Source organism: Schistocerca americana, chromosome 7 (genome assembly GCF_021461395.2).
Source record: "Schistocerca americana isolate TAMUIC-IGC-003095 chromosome 7, iqSchAmer2.1, whole genome shotgun sequence".
NCBI lineage: Eukaryota > Metazoa > Arthropoda > Insecta > Orthoptera > Acrididae > Schistocerca > Schistocerca americana.
This window is the reverse complement of record NC_060125.1, coordinates 227,008,974-227,035,262: the sequence shown is the minus strand read 5'-3', so window position 1 is coordinate 227,035,262 and position 26,289 is coordinate 227,008,974. Positions and strand designations below refer to the sequence as shown.

The following is a 26,289-nucleotide window of genomic DNA, read 5'->3' as shown; positions in this document are numbered from 1 at the left end:
GTTCGCGATGACTGTCTCAATGCAGGATCGCGCTCTGCTTGTAAAGATGTGTTACGAGAATGATGACTGTGCACACGTCGCTTTGCAGAAATTCCGAACACTGAAGGGTTTCAAAAAAGGCGTTGGTCCAATGACTGCCGTGTGTCTGGAGAAACTGATTCGGAAATTCGAAAAGACGGGTTCTTTTGGTGTGTAACCTGGTAGAGGGAGGAAACGAATTGATTCGACGTCAGTGCAAGCAGTGGCCACAGCAATGCAGGAGGAGACGAGTGGTGGTGTGCAAGCGTGTAGTGCACGGAGAATTGCCCGGACACTGGACACATCTGTGAGCACTGTGCGAAAAATCCTACGAAACAACCTTCTTTGCTACCCCATTCAAAATTACGCACGTGCACGAGTTGCTTCCTGTTGACCTGCTACCAAAAGAGACCTTTGCTTTAGAATTTCTTGCTCGCATGGAAGTGGACAACGATTGGCCGTGGAAGATTTTATGCACAGACGAAGCCCACTTCCATCTGACAGGATATGCCAATACACAGAATTATCGAATATGGGCAACGGAAAATCCACACGCAAATCAACCAGAACCACTTCATCCTGAAAAGGTCACTGTGTGGTGCGGGTTTACGGCATCATTTATCAGAGGTCCATATTTTTCCAAAGAGACGGGTGCTTCCGGTCCTGTTACCTGTACCGTCACTGGTAAGTGCTATGAGTGTCTTTTGCGCAAACACGTCATTCCAGCTCTCCAACAGACTGGATGTGTGGATGGGATCATTTTTATGCAAGATGGCGCACCTCGGCAAATTGCAAATCCAGTTAAGCAGCTGCTGAAGCGTCATTTCGGAAATGCTAGAATTATCAGCCGCCATTTCCCTGCCGGCCGGTGTGGCTGTGCGGTTAAAGGCGCTTTAGTCTGGAACCGCGTGACCGCTACGGTCGCAGGTTCGAATCCTGGCTCGGGCATGGATGTGTGTGATGTCCTTAGGTTAGTTATGTTTAATTAGTTCTAAGTTCTAGGCGACTGATGACCTCAGAAGTTAAGTCGCATAGTGCTCAGACCCATTTGAACCATTTTTGAGCCATTTCCCTACAGCCTGGCCGTCCCGATCACCTGATCTTAATCCGTGTGACTTCTGCTGTGGGGCTATCTGAAAGATGTTGTGTTCGGTGTTGCGATTGCAAACCCAGCTGCATTGAAGGCACGCACTGCGCAACACATTCTAAACGTGACTCCGGAAACACTTCGATCAGTTGTGGAGCATGCTGTCTCTCGATTTCAACTTGTCGCAGAAAACGGTGGACAACTTACTGGACGTATTTTGCGCCAGTCACACGGAAATTAATAACCTGATTTTATTTTGATTGATGCTTTTCATGCGATTTTTGGCCTCAGGACAATTAAAAACCGATGTTTCCCATCCGATGTGATATGACCTTGCCGGGGTGGATGGGCTTACGTAAATAACAGTATCACACCTGTATACCCATGCACACTGAGTATTACAGTTTATTTAACGTCAAACGTACACCTTAGGCATTGTTGTATGATTCATTTGCCATTTGTAGTCGACCACTATTAAATTATGATGCTTACAGCGCCATCTATTGCTACATTTTGTAACTATTTATTTTTCTTCTGCCGTACGTTTTACCCCCTTCTCCGATAATATTCCGTTGCAATTTGACGTCATTCTGACCAGTGGTGTTATTTCTACAGCGGTTTGAAAGTTCAACTTTAATTATAATCACCCTGTATATTTGACTTCTTGGCTAGCAAAGTGAGCCTATAAGAGTTCGGTTTTTGACCAACTGAGATACGGAACCCTGTTAAGCGATCTATGCAAAGGTACGTTTTTAACTTCCGTTCTGACACACGGGCGTATAGTTAGTAGCCAATACAAATATCGATACACACAGAAAGGCAAAAATATACTGCGAAGAAATGAAAGTGCTGACTAATAGGAACATTTCAAGATTTAGTAGATGCTATACGCAGACTGAAAGGATGCTTACCGAAAATCCATGTCTTCGACGTTTATAGAGTTGATATCGACTACGTAAATGCTGAATTCCACACTGACAGGTTGGCCTTTGCGAGAAGGCGGACGGATCTCTGAAACAGACGAACAAAATTTTCCTTGAGAAAACTTATGAGCATATCAAATTCTGTATGCTATTTATAGCAATCAAGCTGGGGAATTTGTAATTATATTGTGGGGCGGTGGGTGGAATTAATTGTTGTTTAAATATAAATAGAATGTTATGTAGAAAAGATGCATTTCTCTGCCGATGCACCAATTGTGGGCGGCTGGTGGAATTAATTGTTATATAAATGTTCCTATTGTTTATGCTGTCTTTTGCCGTTCTCAACACTGGCTCTCTAACTACAATATTGGCAACCAGAAAGTGATTAGCAAAACGTGAAGCCTGTAATTAGAATTCCTAGTGCCCACTTCATCTGAGAAATACACTTATAGCTACAGCTTATAGCTCTGAGGAATTAGGAGATTGTCTGGGATTCATAATCAAAAACGATCCTGTAAAAACGTTCGCTATATTCTGAAAGTCACAGATCAAAAAAAAAAAAAGAATCCACACAATCCAACTACCAGAGCAGTTCAGAGTCTAATGCGCTGATGCAACTATAACTGTCCAAATTAAATTTTTAAGTGAATGCTCGCCATAATTTGATGATAATGTTCATCAAACGCCACGCTAAATAATGGTAGAATGTCTGTCCCGCGGCGGCACGTGAAAATACGACATACGCAAACTGAAGATAGATCATTAAAGTCATCCCAGAAAACACTTCACTCGAAAATGATTTCATGGTTACGCGTATCCCGAGTAACTTAATACGGCATCCGAGGCTGTTTATAGCAATGATACCGACGCGACGCCACTCCCGACGCAGATGGTGTGCTATTCAGCGTCTGGAGAGAACTGGGGCCTTCTCTCTCGCGCAGCGTTCTTATATATAAAGCCGCGGTGCGGACGGCTAAGGGAACGCCTGATCAAATCTGCTCTCCCGACTAGCCGCTGGGCTAGTAATGCACCACTTTAAGTTATTGAATAAATCATTGCTTCCTTGCTGATAGCCTATGAAGCTCTCAATTTAAATGTGCAATCAGCGCACAGGTAAGTAATCATAATAACAGTCTGACGTGGCTAAGTAAAATATTTTGGTTGAGAGAATTAATTTAATTACACTACACGCGGTAGACGAGCTCTGAACTTGCTCTTTGGAGATATGCTATCGCTATAGTTTTATATTTATTCAATTGAAACTTCTCACATCTTTATGATTATAGCGGATCTCCCTTCTACTTAAATTTAAACATCCTAGCCTTATTTATGCGCCTACTTAATCTATCTTGCTTCCATAATTTCTAAGACAAAAACCAGAAAATTATGAATTTCAACTAAAATTTTAATTTGTGAGATCCAAAATACTGTTTCTACTATATTATTATGAAAAAGGAATCTAAATATAAATTTTTAAGTTTCTAGCTCTTTTCTGTTGCGCCAATGATTTTTACAGAAAAACGTCCAAATTTTGAAAATGGTTAAAGTTATTGAACTGATATTCAACGCATATTGATTTAGTATTACTCCTGACATGCTAGAAACGTTTCAGGTTATTTACTTGATTTTTAAAGTATTGCGCAACATTTATGACGTCAGAGCTAGTTACAGCAGACTAGGCTGGCACACAATGGAAAGACTGATGAGAATTTTATAAGGCGTGAGTAGGCTGCTTCCCTACAATATCTAAAGCAGGACCTCGTGATTGGTAAGGATTTGCATTTCTGGCCTCCTTGAACCTCGACTGACCATCACTGCCTGTCGAGGGAGCTTAGGTGTGACGCCTAGACTTCGTGTAATCTTTTCAGGTTTTCACAATCTTTGAATAAAAATCTGCAGTAATGGCGACCGTAGACTTCCAGTATAAGGAGTCAACCTCATTATGCCAAGGGCGTTGTCAAAAACGGCGGAGGAGCAAGCAGGGTATTAGGACAACTTCTCGCCCTTGGAGCAGGAAGGAACAGCAGTTAGAATTACAGGAGAATGTGGGCTTGGGAGAAGGAATGAGAAAGGACCTAGACTAATTGAGTTGTGCAATAAATTTAGGTTTGTAATAGCGAATACTTTGCTCAAAAATTACAAGAGGAGAAGGTATACTTAGAAATGGTCTGTATATACGGGAAGCTTCCACCTGGATTACAAAATGACGAGACAGAGATTCCGAAATCAGATATTCGATTGTAAGGCGTATGCAAGAGAGAGTCCGCAAGAATCACTGTGGAACAAAGTACGACACCGAAGAACTGAGGCATGCTGAGATGCATTTCAAATTTCCTAAATCAGTAGATACTCCGACAACGAATACCACAGAAGGCAGTTCAGTTTATGATGAATGGACATCGCTAAAAATGGCAATCACGGAAGTTGGACAAAAAAAAACAGAGTATCTAGGTAAGTGGTAATAAATCTTGGCAAGCAGAAGAAATGCTTTAACTGATAGTCAAAAAGATGAGGCACAAAAATGTTCAGGGGAAAACAACAATACAGCAACACAAACCACTTAAATGAAATAGGAAATGGAGAAAGACAAGGCGAAATGGTTGCTGGAAAAATGTGAAGAAGCCGGAAACGAAGTACTCATTCAATATGTAGAAAAGTTACAACAACCTTCGGTGAATTTAAAAGCATGGAAGTGAACATTAAGAGGGCAGCGGGAATTCCCCTGTTAAGCGGACGGGAGAGAGCGGATTGGGGGAAAGAGTACACTGAAGTCCCCTACGGCGGGGAAAGGGGGGAGGGGGAAGACGAGGAGGGGGAGGAGGAAGAAGGGGGTTGGAACAGTTCGATGATGTGATAGAAGAAATGGGAACCGATATGGAAGACATAGGAGATCCATTATCAGAGTCAGAATTCAATAAAGCTTTGGAAGACTTGCGATTAAATATGGCAGAAGGTATAGATAATATCCCTCCAAAATTACGATTGTTCAACTTGGTGTGTAGAATCTATGAGAATGGAGACATGCAATCAGGCGTTTGGAAAAATATCGTCTATACTATCCCAAAGATAGTAAGTGCAGATGAACACCGTCCGAACAGGCTTCAAGGCCCAACGGTACCGACCGGCCGCCGTGACATCCTCACCCCTTAGGTGTCACCGCATGCGGATATGGAGCGACATGTGGTCAGCACACTGCTCTCTCGTCCATTGTCAGTTTTCCTGACCGGTTCCGCTACTTCTCAGTCAAGTAGATCCTCAACTGGCCTCACAAGGGCTGAATGCACCCCCTTTGCCAAAGGCTCTCGGCAGACCCGGTCAGTGACCCATCCAAGTGCTAGCCGAGCCCGACAGACCTTAACTTCGGTGATCTGACGGGAGCCCGTGTTACCACTGCGGCAAAGCCGTAGCCAGTGCAGGATCGGTGCGAAAAATATCGCACAGTCGCTTAACTCTTCACACAGCCACGTCGCTAACACTAATAATTTCCAGAAGAATGGTACAAAAAATTGAAGAGTTGTTAGATGACGATCAGTTGGGCTTTCGGAAAGGCAAATGCACCAGAGAGGCAGTCCCGGCGTTGAGCTTAATGATGGAAGCAAAACTTAAGATAAACCGAGACACGTTCATTGCATTTGTCGACTTAGAAAAAGAGATGGACAGTGTAAAATGTGCAAGATACTCCAAATTCTGAGAAAAGTAGTAAGTTATGGAGAAAAACGGGTAATATACAATACCAAATGAAAACTGCTCCTATCGTTGCAAAAAAATGGCGAATATAAGCTGGGTAGAATAAGGGATGTAAAACAAGGGAACTAGCTTTTCGACTCATCTGGCAGCTTCAAAAACATTTAAGTAAAAAGCAATGATACATCCTCGCTTTTTTACTTGTTGGGATTAGCACCCATGTCGCGTAATATAATGCGTCGTATCAAGTAAAATAACGTCGATAAATGATGTCACATTATGTACACTGAAGATGGAGGGCTTAGAAAGGAAAGGAACTGATGATAACAGCTGCATCCACAGTTGCCGTCCATGTTCTCCGTGCTCGCTAATTTTAGATTCCCACTGGGTGTCGAACATAAGTGTGCATCTGCGCTGATGATTGTGGATTCACAGCAAATCGAGGCATATCAGTTATATGAATGGGTAGTGTCTGTTCTTCCGGATATGAATCTTGCTGTCGCCTGGTACGTGAATGTACATAGCGCTACCTCGTTAGGTTGTGGTTCGAAACCCATTTCCTTATTTCCGAATTGTTAGGATTACAATCGCGTTGTTCTAGTGATTAAAGCGATCGGAATGCATATTCACTCAAGCATGTAAATATCATCTGGAGACTGCAGATCGTCTTCAGACAACAAAAGGTATGACTCTTTTCCTCCGTTACACTTGAAACTAATGACTGATGCAATTAAGTAATAACGGTAAGGGTTTCTATTAAAGCCTGTTCAGCGTTGAACGAATTCAATTCTAGCTTTGATAAAGGTGAAATAATGACCAGGTTTTAACAACAGTAAACTGAGTTGTTTTTTTAAAGTTTCCTAATATAGAGATCAGTCGCATTTTCCTTGAGATATCTCCGTTGTTGCTGTTTGTAGCGTTTGGCTGGACAACTTTCTCTTCGGTTTAGAGCAATATGGTGAATGACACAGAGGCACTCACCTTTGACGTAGTCCTCTGGCAGGACGACCCTCGGCTTGATAGTGTAGTTCTTCACACCACCCGTGCACCTCACACTGAAACAGTGCAAAAAACGCAAAACTACAGTCTAATGCACAACACCATCCATTGCAGCCATAATACAATACCGTCCTTATATATCGAAAATTTGACTAAAATACATCATTCGAAATTCTGAGGCTATCAACGGTACAATACAATAAGCGAAAGGTTATATACAACTTGTTCAGAAACCAAGACTGTAATTCAAGGACATGAAAGAGACGCAGTAATTGTGAAGGGAAGGAGAAGAGACTGTTTTTCATGTGTAATTCTTATTGATTTGTCCACTGAGCAAGCGTCGTTATTAATAAAATTCTCGAGCTTTCAACAGCTGTTCCAATACTCGTAGGTCGGAATAAAACTACTGACTGTCTGATGATTTCTAAAGAAAGGATTACAAGGTACAGCATCTTTCCAAAAATATAGCTATTTTCACTCAGATAGGACAATATACGCATTTGGGGACATAAAGCAAAATAAGTAATTTGTTGCACTTTTTGCGACTATTTGTGAGATTACTATATTTTGTACTTTTCCGCTTCTGTTCCACGCTTAAGCGCCCCCCCCCCCCCCCTCCACCACCCTCAATCCCCCATTTTTATCTGTGTTTTCAGTAGCTTAGACAGATTTTCTTTTCTTTTCTTGAACATGATTTATATTTTATTTAATCAGAATCCACAATGGTCAATAAGTATGAAAATATAGTTTATGGAGATCGCCGGTAATTATCCATACCACCAGCAACAATGGACAACCAAAGCAAAAGTAGTCAGCCTCATCAACAATGGTCAACCTGCCGCTCAGAAACCAAAAAAATTTAAACAATGATGTTGCAACAGTTGAGACCTAAATCGGTTTGACCTGACATAAATTTAATTGTTCCTATCTATCGACTGTGTATTTTCTTGTTGCCCTTGTTAATGTTTTACCAGAACGGATTTTTACAACAAAATCACGCCGAAGATTAAGAAGGAGAAGTTGTGTGCACTTTCACAAGAAATCAAGACTTAGTTTGTCGGAACTGATGGCATCATTCTGCGATGTGTCGTCTGTGATGTAAATTTTGCAATAGATGATAAGAATAAAGGAAATAGAGTAAACCAGCACATCCAGAACAACAAATTTTTGAAGTACGTTGAACTTCGCAAGTCGAAACCTAAGCAAACTACTCTGATACACGCCTTCATTTCAGGATCTGAAAAGCAGTGGTCATTGAATGAGTTTAGGGTGGATCTTGATATAGAATTAATCCAGTCAGGAATTCCAGTCCATAAGATAAACAATCCTGCACTCAAATCATACTCGCAAAGGTCAAAATCGTATGAGAGCTCTCTGAGAAAATGTGGCATACACCTACTTTATCGGAACGTTTTAGACAAAATGAAAGAGGCGGTCAGCAGTGGTTTTAGGTGAAACTACTGACGAGCTGGAAAGATATACTTTGAATACGTCGGTGTTTCCATTGTTTGGTGAATGGGTAAATGTTTCTAAAATGCACCAACTCAAGAAGACAGATGCCTGCACGATGTTTCCATTGTTTGGTGAATGGGTAAATGTTTCTAAAACGCATCAACTCAAGAAGACAGATGCCCGCACGGTAATGCAATCATTTAGCGACTCATGTATGAACCTGCGTCCAGGGGGCATACAATACGAAAAAGTCAGCCTTGTAGGAAGAATTACTGAAGGGTAAATAACTTAATTGCTACTCTGAAGAAGATTCTGATAAATGCTCACACCGAGCGAGGTGGCGCAGTGGTTAACTCACTGCACTCGCATTCGGGAGGACGACGGTTCAAACCCGCATGTGGCCATTCTGATTTAATTTTCCCGTGATTTCCCAAAATCGCTTGAGGCGAATGCCGGGATGGTCCCTTTCAAAGGGCATGGCCAACTTCCTTCCCCAATCCGATGTGAACGATGACCTCGCTGTTTGGTCCCTCCCCCAAATCAACCAAGCAACCTAAATGCTCTCAGTCGTCAACTTCTACATCAAGAAATGGCAGGGCTCTACCTTCCACAGTTTCCTGTCATCACAAGGTGGGGCACGTGAATGTGCGAAGACTGAGATAAGTCAGTACTTCATATGTGCCCTAGACTCAATCGACGCAGCAGCCATTAAGGAAGCCCAACAATTAGTCAACAACAAAGACCTACAGTTGGGACTTTTTGCAGTGTATCGCTACAAGTATTTGCCTGATGCGACTTAGAAGTACGGAAAGGAGGAACAGTGGAAGAAGTTGTTGAATGTTAGGCACATCCTTGATGGATTTGTTAAAGACAAATTCGAATTAAATTTGCAGACAATCAGATGTGGAAACCTTTGAAACTTTTATCGAACGTCCTTTCTGGCTGCTGAAAAGATATTCTCCATTGGTTTCTGTAGATGTCGAGCTAAGTTTCTCCATATGCAAGGAGCTATTTGGCTTAAAGTGCCAGCAACTTAGTGTCAAAAACATTGAATGATCTTTGTAATCCGGTATAACAGAACCCTGAAAATGGGACAAAGAAAGTTAATGTAGTTGCTTTAAACCCAATAAAGTAATTTCATCCACACCTTTTCTGCACATTTTTGAATTTATTTTTAGAACCTTTCCCCTCTTTTCCGACCATAATTTGCAACTTAAAATCCTTTCTCTAATAATAAGTTATTTGTGTGGGTCAATGGCCTGGTGCTTTTCACTATGTCACCACTTCGACGACTTGGGTGTCCCTAACATACACTAGTAATTCTACAGTAAAAGGCGACCTACTATTCAATGTGGAATCCGAACCATTTTTAACTGATGCTCCCACTGCTCTGCAAAGTAGCATTTATCTTTGATTTTCATAGGTATCCAAACGATGCCTGCATCACTTACCAAATGCACACTCCTTATCTTGGTCAATATTATTACAATTTAATGTAAGCTCAGGTGCCTCTTTTATAGTGGATCCCACGGCAAGGATGCAGAGGACTTTACTCACTTTCCTCAATAATTCCACAAGTGGAGCAATCAAACCACACAAAATAAAAACATGTCCACCAATAGTAACTGTGCCGGTGTAAGCCATTGCCAGCACACCGGCCAGCAAAGAGGTTGTGAGAAGATCGATAATAGGCGCTGAAGCAAGTGCGTCTATAAGGAGAGAGGTCAAAGACAGACTCGCAAGTAACGCGCCGCCAACACCCTCTCACCCGCAAGTATTTAGATCACCGCCGCGGACTGGAGGGTCCAGCCAGTCAGTCACAGTTCCACGCAGTCATTCAGTTAGCAGCTGAGCTATCAGTCGCAGCTCAGTCAGTCACAGACAGTCAGCCCAGTCACAGACACAGTCAGTCACAGTGTCTAGGTCAGAGTCAGTCAGTACCTAGTGACCAGAGTAGTGTACGTAACAGGATTTGTACTTCACCTGCAGTGAGGCTAATGTGGACCATTATGGAAGAGCTTGTACAACAACAACTTGCTTAAAGATAAGTAGCTCTCTGTTTATGTTAATAAACAACCCTGTTAATACATGGGTGCAGCTGTGTTATAGAAAGAGGATACCAGCTACCAAACAACATCTTCTCCTTGCTTCCAGTGGTACAGGACTCTACAGTGGCAACGACGACACAAAAGTAACGACCATTCTGTCTTCATACCATCCGTATAGCTATTCAGAAACAAGAAACTTTTGAGATGTACATGTTTAGCACACAAATTATGAATACACACTATGAAAATGCCTAGTGCAGATAGTTGTAACTAATCCTCGCTTAATGTGGCTGCACTGTAATTCTGTGTGTAACCTGCCCTAAGGTTTGAGGTAATTGTCATTAACGGAATGATGGGGCGTTATGGAGCTCCGAAACTTTGACACAAGGATTCAAATTCGCATAAATTCGTTGGAGGATGATTGTTATATAGACACAGCGTAGTGTTTATTATAAACATGTTCCCGCATAGATATGATAAAAATTTGTCAGTATAGTCATGTGGTGTAAATCTAAGAAATGAGACTTGTTAATCTATGTAAATAAAAATGTAAATCTTCGTTTGTTCAGAATCGTTAATCTGTGAAGGCTCTTGATCGATTTCTTTGAAATTTTATCACAATGTATTCTAATAGAGGCGTGTTTTTACGTACCTAATTCTTTAATATATGGTGTATAATATATGCATATGTAACTCAGTAATTTTTTGTAATTACATTTCCCTATTACTAAATTTTTGTAAATTTATCTATTACATGCATTTAAAAAATAGGTAAATAAAAACACGTTTGTACCACTGTCAAAATTTCAAAGACTTTTGGAGATCTGCAATTAGCAACATCTACATTTTCTGTATAATTACAAACATAGATGTTCGTTTCTACAAAATCTCAAATCTCTGAAATTTCTTCATGGACTGCTTCGGAATTTTGACACAACGTTGCATACGAATATGGGCGTGTTTTAGGTGCGTAATTCTTATATATATATTATTGGTTTATGATTAGAATACTACTATTGCTACTACAGAAATTGAATTCGTAATAACAATAAACAAGTCTCAAGGTCAGAGGAAGGGGAAGAGAACATGGACAGATGGTTCAAATGGCTCTGAGCACTATGCGACTTAACTTCTGAGGTCATCAGTCGCCTAGAACTTAGAACTAATTAAACCTAACTAACCTAAGGACATCACACACATCCATGCCCGAGGCAGAATTCGAACCTGCGACCGTAGCGGTCGCTCGGTTCCAGACTGAAGCGCCTAGAACCGCACGGCCACTCCTGCCGGCATGGACAGATGGATGGGAGGAAATGGACATAGGGAAAGACGGAGAAAGAAAGGGGTGGTGGACTCCGAGAGGGGGAAGGGGGAGAGAGAGGGAGCAGCAAGAGATCGACAGAGAGAGAGAGAGAGAGAGAAGAGAGAGAGATGGACAGAAGATGAATAGAGAGAGGGGGAGGAGTGTTCGACAGGGAGAGGGGGAAGGAGGATGAGATGGATAAAGAAACGGGGAAGAGATGATGGACTGAGACAGGGGAAAAAGGGGATTAAGACGTATATACGACTCCCATACATATTAGAAACGCCTGCATTCTTATTTCTTTCTTTTCCATTTAACCAGACTTTACAGAAGCTCTCCTGCGAACCTTGCAGAACTAGCACTCCTGAAAGAAAGTAAAGCTGTGAGTACCGGGCGTGAGTCGTGCTTCGGTAGCTCAGTTGGTAGAGCACTTGCCCGCGAAAGGCAAAGGTCCCGAGTTCGAGTCTCGGTCGGGCACACAGTTTTAATCTGCCAGGAAGTTTCATATCAGCGCACACTCCGCTGCAGAGTGAAAATCTCATTCTGGAAACATCCCCCAGGCTGTGGCTAAGCCATGTCTCCGCAATATCCTTTCTTTCAGGAGTGCTAGTTCTGCAAGGTTCGCAGGAGAGCTTCTGTAAAGTTTGGAAGGTAGGAGACGAGGTACTGGCAGAAGTAAAGCTGTGAGTACCGGGCGTGAGTCGTGCTTCGGTAGCTCAGTTGGTAGAGCACTTGCCCGCGAAAGGCAAAGGTCCCGAGTTCGAGTCTCGGTCGGGCACACAGTTTTAATCTGCCAGGAAGTTTCATATCAGCGCACACTCCGCTGCAGAGTGAAAATCTCATTCTGGAAACATCCCCCAGGCTGTGGCTAAGCCATGTCTCCGCAAGATCCTTTCTTTCAGGAGTGCTAGTTCTGCAAGGTTCGCAGGAGAGCTTCTGTAAAGTTTGAAAGGTAGGAGACGAGGTACTGGCAGAAGTAAAGCTGTGAGTACCGGGCGTGAGTCGTGCTTCGGTAGCTCAGTTGGTAGAGCACTTGCCTGCGAAAGGCAAAGGTCCCGAGTTCGAGTCTCGGTCGGGCACACAGTTTTAATCTGCCAGGAAGTTTCATATCAGCGCACACTCCGCTGCAGAGTGAAAATCTCATTCTGGAAGCCATTTAGTAATATAAATGCGAAGCTAAAGTTGTAATTTTTAACTGAAATGAGTAGAGATTGTGCAATGCGACGAATACAGAAAACGCTGAAGGTATAACCAAATGTACACTGCCTTAATTCTAATCGCAATTCTCAACTGGAATAAGCCATTATCGTTTCAACAAGATGGATAACAGGCAGAACATGTTCCATATAGATCTTCGAATAGGACTGCATCGGTAAGAAAGTATAATACCACATTTGAGATCAGCAACGAGAGCGAAAGCTAATGGAAAAGAGACAGAATTGTTGGAAAGATTTTGGGAAACTGCGGTGCATCTGTAAACATGATAGAGCGACCAATTTTACAGAAAAGCTCGAGAGTTTGGCCTCCTTATCCAGTAGTTTTGATACCAGACGTCAAACGAAGTGGGTGAAGGATACATCAATGGCACAGGGAATTCTTCCAGACAGGTTAAAATGTACAATTGTTAAACCACTTCACAAGAAAGGTGAATAAAGACAAACTTAAACAATTATTGCCCAATTTCCTTACCGACATTTCTTCCGAAATATTCCAAAAAGTAATATACTCAAAAGCAGTCGTACCCTTAAGTACAAACAATTTACTTTGCATATGACAGTTTGGATTCCACAAAGGTTAATCGACTGAGAGTACTATTTATACATTAACTCATCAAGTAGTCAGAGTCCTAAATAATAATATATAGGCAGCTGGTATATTCTGCGGTGCTTACAAGACGTTTGATTGTGTAGATTACATTCCTCCCTCAGAAAAACTAAAGTTTAATGAAGTTGGTGGCTTTATGCACAGCTTTTTTTGAATCACACATAAAAATCAGAATGCAAAAGGCTGTGCTGATTAAGTCAGACAATGTCGGCAAAAATAGAAAATCTTAGTGACTGAGGAATGAAATCACTAACGGAGTCCCATAGGGTCCAATTTTGGGTCCACTCCAATTCCTTATCTATGTGAATGACCTTCCATTTAACAATCTAAAAGCAAAATTGGTATATTTTTTACAGACGATACTAGTGTTGTTATAAATCCCATAAGAGAAAAAAACAGAACGCTTGGTAAATGGTATTTTCCAACGCATTATTTAGTGGTTCTCTGAAAATGGACTCTCCCTAAATTTTGGATAAAAAACGACACTACATTCAGTCCTGTACAACAAATAGAGTCACACCAACAATTGATGTAGCACATTATAACGGGTCAGTAAGTAGGGTAGAATGCTCCAAATTTTTGGATGTACGTATTGATGAAAATGTGAACTGGAAAAAGCGTATTACGGAGCATCTCAAACAATGAAGTTCTATTTTTGCTCTCCGTATAATTCCCAATCTTGGAAACAAACATATCAGCCTCCTGACATGTTACGCATATTCCCATTCAATAACATCTTACGGAATAATTTTCTGGACTAACTCATCACTTAGAAAGAAAGTATTGACTGCACAAGAGCGAGCAGTAAGAATAATATGTGGTGTTCACTCACGGACGTCATGTAGGTACCTCTTCAAAGAGCTAGACATTTTAACTGCGGCGTCACAATACACATATTCGCCAATGAAATTCGTTATAAATAATTCTTCACAGTTTGAGAAGAACAATGAAATCCATAACTACAACAGTAGACGGAAAAATGACCTTTCTTACCTATTGTTAAACCTGTCAGTGGCTCAGAAAGGACTTCAATATGTAGCAACAAAATTTTTTGATCATTTGCCCAATACCACAAAATGTCTCACAGGCAGCGAAGAGAGTTTTAAATCTAATTTAAAATCGTTTCTCCTGGACAGCTCCTTCTATTCAACTGACGAATTTCTGCTTAAAACCCAGTAGCCAATAAAAAAATTAAGTGTACTTGCATGAGCAGGACTAAAAATAATAATGTGTTCATTAATGTCAACACACATAGTTTAGATAAATGAATCGTTCAAGTAATCTACAGAACATTTATCTAAGTAACTAACTAACTCACTGTGACAGTAACTGCTCAGCATATACCATATGTGGTCGGCCGGGGTGGCCGAGCCGTTCTAGGCGCTACAGTCTGGAACCGCGCGACCGCTACGGTCGTAGGTTCGAATCCTGCCTCGGGCATGAATGTGTGTGATGTCCTTAGGTTAGTTAGTTTTCAGTAGTTCTAAGTTCTAGGGGACTGATGACCTCAGAAGTGAAGTGCCATAGTGCTCAGAGCCATTTGAGCCTTATACCATATGCAAATGATCAGAGAATGTGAATGGAAATCTTTGGAAAAGTACAAAATGAAATAATGCAAGATAATGGTTAAAATAAAGTTTCTTCATAAAATTTTCCATCTTAAGGTGAAGTAAAAGTCGTGGTCCGAACGTAAATCTTTTTTACCACCGCCGATAGTACACTGTTGTTGTTGTTGTGGTCTTCAGCCCTGAGACTGGTTTGATGCAGCTCTCCATGCTACTCCATCCTGTGCAAGCTTCTTCATCTCCCAGTACCTACTGCAACCTACATCCTTCTCAATCTGCTTAGTGTATTCATCTCTTGGTCTCCCTCTGCGATTTTTACCCTCCACGCTGCCCTCCAATGCTAAATTTGTGATCCCTTGATGCCTCAAAACATGTCCTACCAACCGATCCCTTCTTCTAGTCAAGTTGTTTATTTTTTTTTTATTTATTTATTTATTGTTCCGTGGGACCACATTTAGGAGAAGTCTCCATGGTCATGGAACGAGTCAATATATGAAATTATAACACGATTGTAGAAACAGATAAAATGAAACAAGTCGTTAGTTTAAATAAAGAAAATCAAGAATGTAACACTGGAATTTGCTTAATTTTTTATCTCTTCCAGGAGCTCCTCGACAGAATAGAAGGAGTGAGCCATGAGGAAACTCTTCAGTTTAGACTTAAAAGTGTTTGGGCTACTGCTAAGATTTTTGAGTTCTTGTGGTAGCTTATTGAAAATGGATGCAGCAGTATACTGCACTCCTTTCTGCACAAGAGTCAAGGAAGTGCATTCCACATGCAGATTTGATTTCTGCCTAGTATTAACTGAGTGAAAGCTGCTAACTCTTGGGAATAAGCTAATATTGCTAACAACAAACGACATTAAAGAAAATACATACTGTGAGGGCAATGTCAAAATTCCCAGACTATTGAATAGGGGTCGACAAGAGGTTTTCGAACTTACACCATACATAGCTCGAACAGCCCGTTTTTGAGCCAAAAACTTCTCTTCTCCCCAGTCCTATTCAATACTTCCTCATTAGTTACGTGATCTACCCACCTTATCTTCAGCATTCTTCTGTAGCACCACATTTCGAAAGCTTCTATTCTCTTCTTGTCCAAACTAGTTATCGTCCATGTTTCACTTCCATACATGGCTACACTCCATACAAATACTTTCAGAAACGACTTCCTGACACTTAAATCTATACTCGACGTTAACAAATTTCTCTTCTTCAGAAACGATTTCCTTGCCATTGCCAGTCTACATTTAATATCTTCTCTACTTCGACCATCATCAGTTATTTTACTCCCTAAATAGCAAAACTCCTTTACTACTTTAAGTGTCTCATTTCCTAATCTAATTCTCTCAGCATCACCCAACTTAATTTCACTACATTCCATTATCCTCGTTTTGCTTTTGTTGATGTTCATCTTATATCCTCCTTTCAAGACACTGTCCATTCCGTTCAACTGCTCTTCCAAGTCCTTTGCTGTCTCTGACAAAATTACAATGTCATCGGCGAACCTCAAAGTTTTCACTTCTTCTCTATGAATTTTAATACCTACTCCGAATTTTTCTTTTGTTTCCTTTACTGCTTGCTCAATATACAGATTGAATAACATCGGGGAGAGGCTACAACCCTGTCTCACTCCTTTCCCAACCACTGCTTCCCTTTCATGCCCCTCGACTCTTATAACTGCCATCTGGTTTCTGTACAAATTGTAAATAGCCTTTCGCTCCCTATATTTTACCCCTGCCACCTTCAGAATTTGAAAGAGAGTATTCCAGTTAACATTGTCAAAAGCTTTCTCTAAGTCTACAAATGCTAGAAACGTAGGTTTGCCTTTTCTTAATCTTTCTTCTAAGATAAGTCGTAAGGTTAGTATTGCCTCACGTGTTCCAACATTTCTACGGAATCCAAACTGATCTTCCCCGAGGTCCGCTTCTACCAATTTATCCATTCGTCTGTAAAGAATTCGCGTTAGTATTTTGCAGCTGTGACTTATTAAACTGATAGTTCGGTAATTTTCACATCTGTCAACACCTGCTTTCTTTGGGATTGGAATTATCATATTCTTCTTGAAGTCTGAGGGTATCTCGCCATCTGAGTTCTTGATATTCATACAGGTGGTTCTCTTCTCTCCAAACGTCTCTTTAATTTTCCTGTAGGCAGTATCTATCTCACCCCTAGTGAGACAAGCCTCTACATCCTTACATTTGTCCTCTAGCCATCCCTGCTTAGCCATCTTGCTCACCAGATGGTAGAGTTTTGTCATGACTGGCTCTCCCAAGGCCATCAGTAGATCTAATGGAATGTTGTCTACTCTCGGGGCCTTGTTTCGACACAGGTCTTTCAGTGCTCTGTCAAACTCTTCACGCAGTATCTTATCTCCCATTTCGTCTTCATCTACATCCTCTTCCATTTCCATAATATTGTCCTCAAGCACATCGCCCTTATATAAACCCTCTATATACTCCTTCCACCTTTCTGCCTTCCCTTCTTTGCTTGGAACTGGGTTGCCATCTGAGTTCTTGATATTCATACAGGTGGTTCTCTTCTCTCCAAACGTCTCTTTAATTTTCCTGTAGGCAGTATCTATCTTACCCCTAGTGAGACAAGCCTCTACATCCTTACATTTGTCCTCTAGCCATCCCTGCTTAGCCATTTTGCACTTCCTGTCGATCTCATTTTTGAGACGTTTGTATTCCTTTTTGCCTGCTTCATTTACTGCATTTTTATATTTTCTCCTTTCATCAATTAAATTCAATATTTCTTCTGTTACCCAAGGATTTCTTTTAGCCCTCGTCTTTTTACCTACTTGATCGTCTGCTGCCTTCACTACTTCATCCCTCAGAGCTACCCATTCTTCTTCTACTGTATTTCTTTCGCCCATTCCTGTCAATTGTTCCCTTATGCTCTCCCTGAAACTCTCTACAACCTCTGGTTCTTTCAGTTTATCCAGGTCCCATCTCCTTAAATTCCCACCTTTTTGCAGTTTCTTCAGTTTCAATCTGCAGTTCATAACCAATAGATTGTGGTCAGAATCCACATCTGCCACTGGAAATGTCTTACAATTTAAAACCTGGTTCCTAAATCTCTGTCTTACCATTATACGAGTATAATCTATCTGATACCTCTTAGTATCTCCAGGATTCTTCCAGGTATACAACCTTGTTTTATGATTCTTGAACCAAGTGTTAGCTATGATTAAGTTATGCTCTGTGCAAAATTCTACAAGGCGGCTTCCTCTTTCATTTCTTCCCCCTAATCCATATTCACCTACTACGTTTCCTTCTCTCCCTTTTCCTACTGACGAATTCCAGTCACCCATGACTATTAAATTTTCGTCTCCCTTCACTACCTGAATAATTTCTTTTATCTCGTCATACATTTAATCTATTTCTTCATCATCTAGTTGGCATATAAACTTGTACTACTGTAGTAGGCATGGGCTTTGTGTCTATCTTGGCCACAATAATGCGTTCACTATGCTGTTTGTAGTAGCTAACGCGCACTCCTATTTTCTTATTCATTATTAAACCTACTCCTACATAACCCCTATTTGATTTTGTATTTATAACCCTGTAATCACCTGATCAAAAGTCTTGTTCCTCCTGCCACCGAACTTCACTGGCCATTAAAACTGCTACACCACGAAGATGACGTGCTATAGACGTGAAATTTAACCGACAGGAAGAAGATGCTGTGATATGCAAATGATTAGCTTTTCAAAGCATTCACACAAGGTTGGCGCCGGTGGCGACACCTACAACATGCTGACATGAGGAAAGTTTCCAACCGATTTCTCATCCACAAACAACAGTTGACCGGCGTTGCCTGGTGAAACATTGTTGTGATGCCTCGTGTAAGGAGGAGAAATGCGTACCATCAAGTTTCCGACTTTGATAAAGGTCGGATTGAAGCCTATCGCGATTGCGGTTTATCGTATCGGGACACCGCTGTTCGCGTTGGTCGAGATCCAATGACTGTTAGCAGAATATGGAATCGGTGGGTTCAGGAGAGTAATACGGAACGCCGTGCTGGATCCCAACGCCATCGTATCACTAGCAGTCGAGATGAAAGGCATCTTATCCGCATGGCTGTAACGGATCGTGCAGCCACGTCTCGATCCCTGAGTCAACAGTTGGGGACGTTTGCAAGATAACAACCATCTGCACGAACAGTTCGACGACGTTTGCAGCAGCATGGACTATCAGCTCGGAGACAATGGTTGCGGTTACCCTTGACGCTGCATCACAGACAGGAGCGCCTGCGATGGTGTACTCAACGACGAACCTGGGTGCACGAATGGCAAACTTCATTCTTTTCGGATGAATCCAGGTTCTGTTTACAGAATCATGACGGTCGCATCCGTGTTTAGCGACATCGCGGTGAACGGACATCGGAAGCGTGTATTCGTCATCCCCATACTGGCGTATCACCCGGCGTGGTGGTATGGGGTGCCATTGGTTACACGTCTCGGTCACCTCTTGTTCGCATTGCTGGCGCTTTGAAAAGTGGACGTTACATTTCAGATGTGTTACGACCCGTGGCTCTACCATTCATTCGATCCCTGCGAAACCCTACATTTCAGCAGGATAATGCACGACCGCATGTTGCAGGTCCTGTACGGGTCTTTCTGGATACAGAAAATGTTCGACTGCTGCCCTGGCCAGTACATTCTCCAGATCTCTCACCAATTGAAAACGTCTGGTCAATGGTGGCCGAGCAATTGGCTTGTCACAATACGCCAGTCACTACTCTTGATGAACTGTGGAATCGTGTTGAAGCTGCATGGGCAGCTGTACCTGTACACGCCATCCAAGCTCTGTTTGACTCAATGCCCAGGCGTATCAAGGCCGTTATTACGGCCAGAGGAGGTTGTTCTGGGTACTGATTTCTCAGGATCTATGCACTCAAACTGCGTGAAAATGTAATCACATGTCAGTTCTAGTATAATACATCTGTCCAATGAATACCCGTTTATTATCTGCATTTCATCTTGGTGTAGCAATTTTAATGGCCAGTAGTGTATTTTACATTTGTGTGAGGTATGGCATTTAGCAGGGAATAAGTGTTTCGTGAGGCGGTATTTCTTGACCATGACTCAATACCACAGCACCTTAAGCATGATTTTATGGACTGTCAAACGAAATTCGCAACTGGATTGAGGATTTCTTGTAGGGAGTACTCTGCGTGTTATTTTGGGTGGGATGTCATCGACAGACATAGAAGCATGGTGGCACAAACTGATCATCCAGAGACATAAGAGCTTTTGTGAATGGTCCATTGATTTGGATGTCGGCAGATGTTAACAAAAACGAAAACAACAAACAGTGAATTGTAAAGTCACGAGTGAAAAAAATCACATAATACAGATGATTATGAACAATCTAAGATTGACAAGATGACTTTTCAGTTGTGCATGATGTTTAATGGTTCAAGATTTTAATTGTGCATTACTTAATGTGCCCATATTTTAGCTTTCAATTGTTTAACAGGTGTGAGCACTGCGAATTTTGAGTGTGTTGCGTTACTTAGCATGGTGATTAACAGGTAAGTGCCTCAGTGAAGTGAGATATTGTAAGTCTACAACCAATCGGCCATTTATCAGGAGCTGGTTGATGTTCAGTCTGATAGGTGAGTGACGGCTAAGCTGTGGACAAGGTCAGGTAGAGCGAGATAAAGGCTGTGGGAGTTTTAGAAGTCGTTGCAAGCATTTGCGAGTGTATTCACAGCTGGCCGCGGTGGTCTAGCGGTTCCGGCGCTCAGTCCGGAGCCGCGGGACTGCTACGGTCGCAGGTTCGAATCCTGCCTCGGCCATGGATGTGTGTGATGTCCTTAGGTTAGTTAGGTTTAAGTAGTTCTAAGTTCTAGGGGACTTATGACCACAGATGTTAAGTCCCATGGTGCTCAGAGCCATTTGAACCATTTTGAGTGTATTCACGTGGGGCGTTGTTTAGTCTACTGGGGAGGGAAAGAGCGAGTGAGGTGGCGCAGTAGTTAGCACACTGGACTCGTATTCGGGAGGACGACGGTTCAATCACGCGTCCGGCCTTCCTGATTTAGGTTTTCTGTGATTTCCCTAGATCGATCCAGGCGAATGCCGCGATGGTTCCTCTGAAAGGGAACGGCCGATTACCTTCCCCATTCTTTCCTAATTCGAGCTTCTGCTCTGTCTCTAATGATCTCATTGTCGACGGGATGTTAAACACTAAATCCTCCTCCTCCTCTTCCTAAGGAAGGAAAGGGGGAGGGAGATTAGCACCCCACCTCCACTCTACTAGAGGGATCTTCTGCTATCTGCCATGTTCGAACTTTAGAACCACTGTGAAATTGGTCTACTTGATCTACAAGACGTAAATTAGGATTAGGTACCACGAATTCTTTGTATCGACGAGACGCATTCATTGTACCTTCAAGTGCATTCGTGTGACCGATGTTGTGGAAACTGGAATATCTGCCTCTGATTCTACATTATCACTCTGCAATTCACAGTTAAGTGTCTGGCAGAGGGTTCATCGTTTCACCTTCAAGATATTTCTCTACCGTTCCATCCTCAAAAGGCGCGTGGCAAAAACGAGCACTTAAATCTTTCTGTGCGAGCCCTGATTTCTATTATTCTATTGTGATGATTATTTCTCCCCACGTAGGTGGGTGCCAGAAAATATTTTCACAGTCAGAGAAGAAAGTTTGAAATTTCACGAGAAGATCCTGTCACAAGGAAAAACGCCTTTGTTTCAATGATTGCTACCCCAAGTCATGCATCATGTCCTTGGCACTTCTCCCCTACTTCGCGATAGTAAAAAACGAGCTTTTGATGTGCTCCGGGCAGTCCCATCTGATGCGGATTCCACACCGCAAGTAAATGCTCCAGAAGAGGGCCGACAAGCGTGGTGTAAGCAGTCTCTTTAGTAGCCCTGTTGCACTTTCTAAATGTTTTGCCAATAAATCACAGTCTTTGGTTTGCTTTCCCCACAGCATTATCTGTGTGATCGTTCTAATTTGTCATTTGCGTTATTTAGAATGAATTGTCACTTTTTGCACCTTACAAATGGATATATCCTTTTTCAATTGGTTTTTATCATCTGATGACTTTGCAAGACGATAAATGACATCAACTGCAAACAATCTAAGAGGACTGCTTAGATTGCCTCCTACTTCGTTTTTGTATCTCAGAAACAGCAGAGGGCCTACAACATTTCTTTGGAGAACGCCGGATATTCCTTCTGTTTTACTCGATGATCTCCCGTCACTTACTACCAACTGTGACGTTTCCGACAGGAAATCACGAATCCATTCGTCAACTGAGGCGATACTCCGTAGGCACGACATTTGATTGCAAATAAAGAGCTGGTTGTGTTTCAAAAGAAGGATATTTTTTGAATCCGTGTTGACTACTTGTCAATAAATCGTTGCCCTAGAGGAAATTCATTGCATTCTAACACGTTGTATGTTCCAAAATCCTACCGCAAATCGATGTCAGTGATATAGGTCTGTAATTCAGTGGGTATTGTTTTGACTTGTGCTCTTTTCCAGTCTTTAGGTACGATCTTCCGACGAGCGAGTGGTTGTATGTGTTTGCTAAGTGTGGATCTGCTGTGTCACCATACTCTGAAGAACAACCTAACGGGTATATAATACGGACCGGAGGCTAAGCTGCTTTGCTACACCGACGATATCTACTTCTGTATTACCAATGTTAGCAGTTGTTGTAGATTCGAATTCTGGAATATTTACTTCGTCTCTTTCGGTGAAGGAGTTTCAGTAACCATGTTTAGTAACCCTGCTTTAGTGGCATTGTCATCAGTTCAAAATGGTTCAAATGGCTCTGAGCACTATGGGACTCAACTTCTGAGGTCATTAGTCCCCTAGAACTTAGAACTAGTTAAACCTAACTAACCTAAGGACATCACACACATCCATGCCCGAGGCAGGATTCGAACCTGCGACCGTAGCAGCAGCGCGGTTCCGGACTGAAGCGCCTAGAACCGCTCGGCCACAACGGCCGGGTCATCAGTCACATCACCATTGTTATCGCTCAGTGAATATACTGACTGCATGTTGCTGCTGCTGTGCTTTACATATGGCCAGAATATTTTTGGGTTTCCTCAGATTTCGAGGCAGACTATGTTTATGATTCCTGAAACTAAGCAAAAACACCTATAGCATTGCTGTGCAGAATGGAGTACAGCTATAGACATGATCTAAAGGGCGATTGCTAGCAGAAAGTTGGTGCAATGACTGGAAGAAATCACGTGTTTGTATTCTGTCTAGAGTCGGCATGAAAGCCATTTAATACAGAATCAATAACTCAAGCCAGAAGACACACATATAGTGACCAACAAGTATTATGAAAGCAACGACATACACCTAAGCTAAGCATCAAGTATTCAAATAATATTTCTAGTTAACAATATTAATAAAATTAATGTTTTATTAATCAGTCAGTTCTGATAACCTACTTCTCAATTATAATATAAAATTTCCTGTTATTCAAATTTGGTGCCATTTAGAACAAACGTGATGGTCTGAGCGGATGGGACTTAAGGAGACGCACAAATTGAGGTGGCCATGTACTTCGAAATAATTCCCTTTATTTCTTACTTGCGTTTTTCGCGATGTTGCAAGGTTTAGAATTTTTGTATATACAGGGTGACACTGAAAAACGGGAACATTTCCACAGTCCAATAAGTGGTGAAGGAAAGAAATTGCATTCATAGTAATTGAAACCTTACAACTTTGCCATTTACGAAACATTGATGGCATTTATCATTTTTAAAAAATGACGTCCTTTAGATGGCGTCCTCCTGTACTTATACATTCGTGAAATCTGCTGTTGAGATTCTTCATTGACCGCTGCAACATCTCAGCTGGGATACTGTGGACTGCATACCGAATTCTCTGTTTTAACTCATCCAGGGTTCTTGCTCGAGTCGTGTAGACTTTGCTCTTGAGGTACCCCCACAAGAAAAAATCACAAACGGATAAATCTGGCGATCTAGGGGGCCAGGGAATGTTACCCATTCGTGAGATCACACGGTTGCCAAACAATTCTCGCACATATGGCACACTGATTTCCGTGCAGTGTGTGACGTCGCTCCGACCTGTTGAAACCAGGCTTTTTGAACGTTGGAAACTTGTTCAATCCAGTGGTAATGAAAGTTCGTAACATCTCCACGTAACGATCGGCATTGACAGTTATTGTGTTTCTCTGTTCATCTGCGAAAAAATACAAAAAAGGTTCAAATGGCTCTGAGCGCTATGGGACTTAACATCCATGGTCATCAGTCCCCTAGAACTTAGAACTACTTAAAGCTAACTAACCTAAGGACATCACACACATCCACGCCCGAGGCAGGATTCGAACCTGCGGAAGTAGCGGTCGCGCGGTTCCAGACTGAAGCGCCTAGAACCGCTCGACCACTCCGGCCGGCGAAAAAGTACAGTCCGATAATCCCATGTGATGGAAACACCACACCATACTGTCTCTTTACTAGCGTGTCAAGGGCGCTCATGAACCTCATTAGGATTTGTGTTTGCCCAGTAACGGTAGTTCTGTTTATTCACATAACCTGTGACACGGTAATGTGCCTCATTTGACATCCACAACTTGTTTAGAAATTCATCGTCATTGCTTATTTTTATTATCATTTGTTGACAGAATCCTAATCGTAACCGGTATCGTTGTCCTTTAATTGTTGCACCATCTGTACCTTGTACGGATGAAATTTTGAATCAAAATGAAGAATTATGCGAACACTCTCCAGGGACATTCCAATCACTGCTGCTTGCTTAGGAATTGAGCGCCGTGGGCTCCGTAGGACAGACTGGCGTACAACATCAGTGTTTGCTAGAAAACGCACGCTTCTTGGTCGTCCTGTTGGTTTCTTCTTGAAGGTAGACCCAGGCTCTTCAAAGTTAAACATTTTATTTATCGCGTGTTTCGACGGAACAGCGTCATGACGTCCTAAATTATAAAAACGTCAAACTCTCCCTCCGCGCCGCTACCAAACTCTCATCGTTTTTATAAAACATTTTTGTGGCTATCGCGAGCTGTTGTCCATTCCACTGATCCATGATTACTGAAATGGCGGACTATTTACTCGCTCTCATGAAACGGCAGTACTGCCACCTGCCCATGGCTGCCACTACTCATTTCAAACATTTCCGTTATTCTGTGACACCCTGTACTTAAATGTGGGATACTGTACGCACATTTGAAATGTACAGCATCAAAATGTGCGTCATTTGACGTATATTACTTACACGGTTTGTGAGTTAACTTTGAAAGACGTCTCAAAATAATTACCTAAATGGCGGACTGTTTACTCGCTCTCATGAAACGGCAGTGCTGCCACCTGCCCATGGCTGCCACTACTCATTTCAAACATTTCCGTTATTCTGTGACACCCTGTACTTAAATGTGGGATACTGTACGTACATTTGAAATGTACAGCATCAAAATGTGCGTCATTTGACGTATATTACTTATATGTTTTGTGAGTTAACTTTAAAAGACGTCTCAAACTTACGTATGTGCAAATCGTGAGGACGAGTCTCGGGTTACGAGTCTTCTTCAACCCATGGTACGTTGGCGTGCGTAGTCAACATCAGTCGGCCTGTGACGTGCACGGCAAGTGGCGGCAGCTAAAACGCCATCATTAGCTCTCATTGACAATGACCAAGGAGCACATAGCCTACGGCCGGGAGCCCGAGCATAGTGAATGGGTTGCACAGTAGAGCTCAAGATCTACCTATCAGAGGGCGTAGGGGTGAAAAAGAATTATAGTCTGCGATGCAACAATACCCAGATTTTATTCATCCAATATTTGAGAATGAGAAAAATTAGTGACTTGCAACAAACTTTACACATAATTCCAAACATTTACGAAACTATTTCTTTCTGACAACACCAACAAAATGATGAAAGGAAAAGTGTTTATCGCTTACTACATTTGCGCTACCGGGCGAGGCGGACTCGCATTCGGGACGACAAGGTTCAACCCTGGCGTCCTGCCATCTATAGTCCATGAGACGAGTGATTGGTAGTGACAGTTCCGGCGGGCAGACGGCGCTGTTGCCGAACGCGGCGCCCTGTCTGCTACACGCATTCTCTAGCAGCAGAAATAAAAGCCAGACAAAATACAAGTCGTATTGGTACGCGTGAATTTATTTAAAGTTGATGCTTGAAATATATTAACTCGAAAACTGATAAGAGCTATTTAGTACAAGTATCTAAGATGCTGAAACATAATAAAGTTATTCGTTAAACTTCACAACTGAAATGAAAACTATTTTCGCAAGTTGTTGAACATTAGCAGTTTTGGTTTCCATTGTTAAGTATTAGCATTATTAATTTGTTCTACTACAAGCTACAGAATAATTGGTCAGTGTATGAA

General features: G+C 41.9%; 1 protein-coding gene across 5 annotated transcripts in view; it reads right to left on the bottom strand.

Annotated features, from left to right (window-relative positions):
- LOC124622161 (glycine receptor subunit alpha-3) overlaps window positions 1–26,289 on the bottom strand; it is a 588,708-nt gene that overhangs the window by 210,925 nt on the left and 351,494 nt on the right. For all 5 annotated transcript variants that reach the window (XM_047147805.1, XM_047147803.1, XM_047147804.1 and 2 more), the window contains exons 3-4: window positions 6,694–6,767; window positions 2,017–2,116 (exon numbers count right to left, since the gene is read on the bottom strand). In XM_047147805.1, the coding sequence (XP_047003761.1) occupies window positions 2,017–2,116; window positions 6,694–6,767 (174 nt within the window). The remainder of the gene's footprint in view (window positions 1–2,016; window positions 2,117–6,693; window positions 6,768–26,289) is intronic.